At 34.7% G+C, this 6,666-nt stretch overlaps 1 protein-coding gene across 1 annotated transcript; it reads left to right on the plus strand.

Annotated features, from left to right (window-relative positions):
- Positions 1-380: 380 nt before the first annotated feature.
- LOC130725421 (uncharacterized) lies at positions 381-4,627 on the plus strand. Its single transcript, XM_057576651.1, has 5 exons — positions 381-680; positions 2,075-3,063; positions 3,145-3,204; positions 3,318-3,374; positions 3,451-4,627. The coding sequence occupies exons 1-5, from the start codon at positions 381-383 to the stop codon at positions 4,625-4,627; spliced, it is 2,583 nt and encodes an 860-aa protein (XP_057432634.1).
- The last annotated feature ends 2,039 nt before the right edge of the window (positions 4,628-6,666 follow it).

The raw sequence follows: 6,666 nt of genomic DNA on the forward strand, positions 1-6,666 counted from the left end.
TAACGTGAGAATGACACATCATTAAATCTGCCTGATAGAAGTTCTTCTTTTCTAATATATATTGATTGATTGATATTGATATTGATTGATGATTTTAAAGATCTCATTTTCTTCTATAGAAAAACGATCGCATCTTGTATTTTTAATAGTTTTGTGTTTTAGCAGAATCACTGGCAGCCTGCAGAGGTCTTGGAAAGAATTCACGTTGATACCATGGAGTTCTAATGTTGGGGAGGTGGTGCGATGTTGCAGGGTCCTGTGGCGGTTATGGAACTGATCGGGTGATGCTCCATACTAATGGGAGCTAGCAGCAAGACTTGGGCCGAATGGGTGGAGGAGGGATCCGCGGCGACAGAGGAAGGTGGGTCTCAGGGTTTGCCATGGCGCAGGGTGCGGGTGATGCATTCAAGTCCAAGCTGTTAGCGCTGCAAAAGGGCCTTCTGCACGTTTGGGAACTTGGTTTCCGCCCGGTGAATTGCTTTGTGGATTGCTCCGAGGTGCAGAAGGTAGTCATAACTAATAGTGATGTCCAGAATTATTGGCATGGGGCGGTGATTCTTTTAATTCGAGAAGTGATAGCTAGGAATTTGAGTGTTTCAGTTACTCCGGTTCCCAAGGAACAAAAAATGGTTGTGGATGCATTGGCAAAGCTAGCGGTGCGAGAAGGCTGGGATTGGAAGGTTTGGAAGCTTCCCTAGTCGATGGTGGTTCCTTTGCTTTGTCAAGATGTAGTTGTTTAGCTGTGTTCTCTTTTCTTTTCCTCTTTGTAACAAAAAAAATAAACACAATCTAAATTTTAATAATATTTGTATCTGATGAAATTTTAAAAATAAAAAATTGTATGTATTCCGTAGTTGAATCCTAATAAAACTCAATCAACTTTTATTTTATCTTAATTATTTAATTTAATTATGTATTTGATATTATGATATGATGAGGATGTAGCAATCCCTGTTAGCTGTTATAAAAGGGTGACCAATTATTTAAACATCTCATATCATCTTGTTTTTAAATAACACAATCTAATTCCATCTAGTTTTGAAGAAAAACAACAAAATCTAATTTTTCACCGTATTTTTATCTATTGACTCCAAAAACTAATCCAAATATGTATCTTATTTAATTATAGATTTGATATGATAAGATACGATGAGGTTGTGATAAACTCAATCATTATTTAAAAGGAGGCTGCACTTGGTGATGTATAGAAAATCACCAACATAAATTGTGTGTACTGATACGATAAGGTTTTAATTTGTTTGATTGCTATTCATCTTCCAGAGGTGTTCGCTTCCTTGCTCCGCTCAACATGGTACACCATATGTTTCATTATAGTTTTTTATATAAAACACCTAAAGTTACAATGACTAGAAAATCTCCACCCAAAATCTTCTGGCCCCTCCGGCACCCACCTAGCTCTCCTCCTCCATGCCGTAGTGATGAGGAAACCGCCGCCCTCCGCCACCCACCCATCAATACAAATTAACACACAAGGTAAGGACGCCTGATCTGATTGATTGCATTGTTTCAATTCATTGATGCTTGTAAGTTTTGGAGGAATTTATAGTACATAAAACCAAAGCAGTTTTTTTTCCTCTCCTTTTTTAGTACATAAAACACCAATAACCCATTGGATGCATTGCTTGATTTTGGTGTTGCAGGAAAGTTTTATACCGCTTGCACTTTTTGGATTTGACTTTGTTGTTGGATTCCAAAAGTGGTGCACGGAGGCGGCCACGTCAACAGTGGTGACCCGAGGTGGTGAGAGCGGCAGTGGGGGCTAGAGGCACTGACAGAGGTGGATGTGTTAGTGGCCATGGGTGAAGCTTGGGGTTAGGGTTATTTGTAAAATAAGGGTAAATTGGTAAAAGGGGAAGATAACATTTATGATATAATGATATTTTAAATTAATTTAAGGGTGAATATGTAATTTTCTATGACAAAATAATTTATTATTTTTTGGTTACATAAGGAAGCAAAAGAATTCATTTTTTATTCAATTTTCTATTCTATTACTTTTTATTTTGTCTGTTTCCAATTTTCTTGATCATAATAATTTCAATTTCTGTCACAGGGACAAAATAAAACAGAATGCCTTCTTCCGCCTACTACCCAATCTTACCCTTGGCTTCTTTATGTTCACAACAACCTGGCCATCATTCGCAGCATATTAGATCCCACAGAAACTTATTCAAGAAGTATTCCAGAGTTGAGTGGGGCAAATCTGTTGACCGTGCAACATGGTGGTTGGTGTGTTTTGGAGAAAGGTGGAAAAGAAAAGGTTCGGGAACTATTACTTTGGAATCCTTTTCTTCAGGAAAAGATTCATCTCCCATCCCTGAAACACGAGAACAGAATTCGCAATTGCATTTTGTCGTGCTCCCCAACTGAAACAGATCAAGTTTGCTCCATATTTTTATTCCCGCATGAGGCGTATGGTTACGGTCCAAATATATTATTCTATTGTGAAGTTGGAGATAAACAATGGTTTGCAGTAGACTACCGAAAAGACTTAGTGAGGGCTTCACCGCCGGAGGAGGATGGTGTAGTTTATAACCCGTTTCTTTATAGCCCTGTTTACTTCAATGGTCGCTTGTATGCAGTGTCATACTCTCGTCTTCTGGTGATAATAGAGAAGCTTGAACCTCCTAATGGCCTTCAAATACACTCTGCAGATGTTTACTTGCCAGATCCGTTTCCACATACCTTCCCATGTCTACGCCAGTTGCTAGTGTGTAACCATGAATTATTTCATATTCAAATATCTATGGAGTATAATAAGATTTTTGGCATAGCGGTTCACAAATTAAATTTTTCTCACATGATATGGGAAAGGGTGAAAAGCATCAAAGACATGGTCTTCTTTTTATCCGATAAGGATTTACCATTTGCTCGTCGAGTCAATCCTGGTGGAGGGGGTCTTATCTATTTCACGTCCATGAACAACAAATTTGTTCATATATTCAACCTTGAAGACAATAGTCTCAGAATTTGTAAAGCTTTCCCAAGTTTCCCAGAAAATTGGTTTCCCGCAAAATCATTCTGGGTTATGCCAGATTTAAGGTATGGAGTTTGACAATTGTTTTTTATATATTTTAAATTAATTTGAATTAATTTGAATCGTATTTTGTTCACATTGTATAGGAGGACTCTGGCACCCACAACAGAAGGTATAAAAACTCAAGTTGGGGCAGGTATAATAAGGTATGTAGTTTTTTTTATTTAAAAAAAAAAGGTATGTAGTTTTACAAATTAATCTTCATATATTTCAAAATTAATTTGAATTAAATGAATCGTGTTATTTATATGCTGTGTAGGATGACTATTGCACCAAAGGAAAAAGTAGGGAAAACTCAAATTAGGCCAAATCTAAGGTATGAGTTTTACCATTAATTTTCATACATCTTAAAATTAATTTAAATTAAGACGAATCATATTTTATTTATGTAGGATGACCCATGCACTCAAAGAAGAAAGAGGAAAAAACCAAACTAGAGGTGGGGAAAGTAGTGCGACAGTCCATTCAGATGAGACACGGGATAGAGCTACTAACTTTGATGCATTACCTTTTCATATAGTCGAAATGGTTGCAAACTATCTTGATGCATATGATTATTTGCATTTTCGAGCTACCAACTGTTACTATCGTCATTTAAGAGCACCGCCACTTCAATGGAGATCACCCTCTCACATATCAGCGTCAAGTTTTGATGATCTTTCACTCTTTCCGTTATTTGTTTACTTTGAGAAAGAAGAAGTTTTAACTTTTGTGCACCCAAACCATGGAATTAAGTATAAATATAGCATTAACATGCCCGAAGATATCCAAGGAGGTTGTGAAATTTGCTACTCCAAAGATGGTTGGCTACTTCTGTCAGTAAACACATTTTCTAACATTTTCTTCAATCCTTTTACAAAAGAAGTGAAACAACTTGCATATGGACCTGCATCAAAACAATATGGACCTACACCAAAACAAGTATGGAAGAATACACCGTTGATGGGCTTCTCACATCCTCCAACCTCTTCAAAATGTGTAGTTGTTGAACTCCAAGATTTTTACCAACCAACGGTACACACCACTTGGCTTGGGAAAGGTAAATGGAAAGAATCCATTTTTAGAGGTCGTCATTTTCATTCCACCAACATAAGCCCTTGTTTCCATAATGAAGCATTCTATTATCTTAGCAGGAATGGAAAGTTGGGCATTCTTAAACTAGCAGGAAAAAAAAAAATATTTTGGAGAGAATATAAAAAGCTTAATGCTCCATGTAGGGGCTACTACAAGTGCTTTCTAGTAGAATCTAATGATAGTCTCTTGTTTGTATTTGAGAATCCTTTTGAAAATTGGGTTCGAGTTTTCAAGTTAAATGAGTCTGAAAAGACATGGACAGGAGTTAAAAGCCTTGGAAACCATATGATTTTTGTTGGTAATCAATCGTTTTCTGCGGTGGCTAGTATTCCTGGAATGGAAAATAAAATATATTTTCCCAGATTTTATAACAAAAACATTGTGTTTTATTCATTAGAATCAAGTAACTACCACACATTTGAAAGCTCTGAAGTTGTGGATTTTCATTGTATGGAAGAAAAACTTAATAGCAGCTGGATTCAACCAAGGTGGTAGACGTGAAGACATTTTGCTCTCTTGGCTCCCGGTGCTTTGCTGGCACTTGATATTACATCATCTTCCAGACCTGTAGGCTGTAGCCTCCATGTTCACTTGCTCCTTGAGTTTGGCGTGGCCTATCCACTGATATTGTTGGTTCTGTTTTCTGTGTTTTCCTATCACTGTTTTTTTCTGCTGTTGCTGTGTTTTTCTAGTTTGATTTATCTTTTTTTTTTTTTTTAAAGTTGCAATTGTAGACAGATTGAACAAATTATTTGGAATATAATATTATATTTTGTTTTCAACTTATGTTATCTTGTCTTTCGTAGTAACAGAAAAAAAAATGTTATTTGTAGTTGTTAATATTATATGGTGTTAATTATTTTATTATTTAAAAACAAAAAACTTAATATTTTGATCTTCACCCTAACCGATCTCTAAACAAGAAAACTATAAAGTTGTTAATGTTATTTGTAGTTGTTAATTATTTTATTATTTAAATACCAGATTTGTATTTTATCGGTAGAAGGGAAAACATGAATTTTGATGGATAAATAGAACAAAATTGAGATGGCAAATTACAGTGCATGATTTATCGTTGACAAGACATTAACCTCTTTGGTTAAATGAATCCCTTATTCACAAACATAAAACAAAAACTTCTCCTGGTTTATCATCATCATGTAACTCTCTATTATATGCAAAAATGAGAGGAAGTAGTGTAAAATTAGACTAAGACCTAACGCGCAGGCGGATACAATTATTTCAATATTAAAATTGGTTCATTTTTACTTGTAGATGTCCTTGATAAAAGACATAAGTTGAGTTACCTTTCATTTTCAACCGGCACTTGTGTTTGGTTGACCTGAATCTATAGATAACTAATGGAAATTATGGATGGTTCCCTCTACTTTTACATGTCCATTGAAGTAAGGATCAACCAGTGTCATGAGACACCAAAGCATTTATGATTCTCAAGCAAGAATTCAAATGAGAAAGACATCTATATATCCTGTTTATGATCCACGAGCCCTTTTATTGTTCAAATGAGAAAGATAAGTTCAAGAAATAGACTATAGTACAACTAAAATTCATTTAAGAGCAAATGAAAGCAGTAGAGTAGATGTAACAAAATTCTTCGACAGTGGGCCTGTTTTTTTGGATCAAAAGCCAGAAACATTTCCAATAGTTGCAGTGTTAAAGGGCTCTCTCCATTAGAACTTTTTTGTTGCAAAAAGCACAAATTGCAAAAGAAATGCATTAAAAATAAAGTAGTAATAAACTCATTTCATTGTCAAACAAATTAAACTAACTGTGTAGCATTCATCCATCAATATAGATTGCTTAATCAAATTGGTATCGATAAGGATGTATTAAATGCTCAATCATATATCTGAAGCCTTTTCCTTAAAGTCTGCACTTAAGTTCAACTTGTATTTGACATACAGGTAAGAGAAATAAATGATCTCTTTTTGAGTAAAAAAAGTACATATGTTAGACAAAGAGGATGCAGACATAAAACGTATAATAGAACTTCACTGCAAACACCATTAAAACTATCTCCTTAAAAAATAATCCAAATGCAAATAGTGTTAAAAGGTTTTGTAAAACTATTTAGTTACTAGTATTTCGACCCGCGCCATCCACAGGGAGATTTTTCACAAATTTTTTAAGATTAAGTTAAATAAAAAATTTGTCCTTGTAAAATACATCATTTTTGTTAGCCAAATTAAGTTAAATAACTTTTTAGTATTTGCAAAATACATCATTTTTGTTTTTCATCCCTGGAATTTTTTTTTGTTTAACATCCTCCCAAAATTAAACATTTTGTTTTTAGCCCTTACTGTCACATTTTTCATCCAAACTAAACGAAATTACACATGACATAGGTTAAATAGTTATTGTGTTAAATGATTATTCTGTTTATTCATTTATACTCTTACATTAATTGTGGTTATTCCACTTAGATTTGATGAAAAAAATTTCTGATGGAGCAAAAAAAGGATTTGATGAAAAAATGTGAAGGCAAGGACTAAAAATAAAATATGAACTTTTGG

This window comes from Lotus japonicus, chromosome 6, assembly GCF_012489685.1.
Source record: "Lotus japonicus ecotype B-129 chromosome 6, LjGifu_v1.2".
Lineage (NCBI taxonomy): Eukaryota > Viridiplantae > Streptophyta > Magnoliopsida > Fabales > Fabaceae > Lotus > Lotus japonicus.

What these genes read in the sequence shown, in the direction of transcription:
- LOC130725421 (XM_057576651.1), top strand. Translation starts at nt 381, where the DNA reads ATGGCGCAGGGTGCGGGTGATGCATTCAAGTCCAAGCTGTTAGCGCTG. An exon ending in TGGGTTATGCCAGATTTAAG is followed by an intron (nt 3,064 to 3,144) that starts GTATGGAGTTTG and finishes CACATTGTATAG; the next exon opens with GAGGACTCTGGCACCCACAA. An exon ending in CAAATTAGGCCAAATCTAAG is followed by an intron (nt 3,375 to 3,450) that starts GTATGAGTTTTA and finishes TTATTTATGTAG; the next exon opens with GATGACCCATGCACTCAAAG.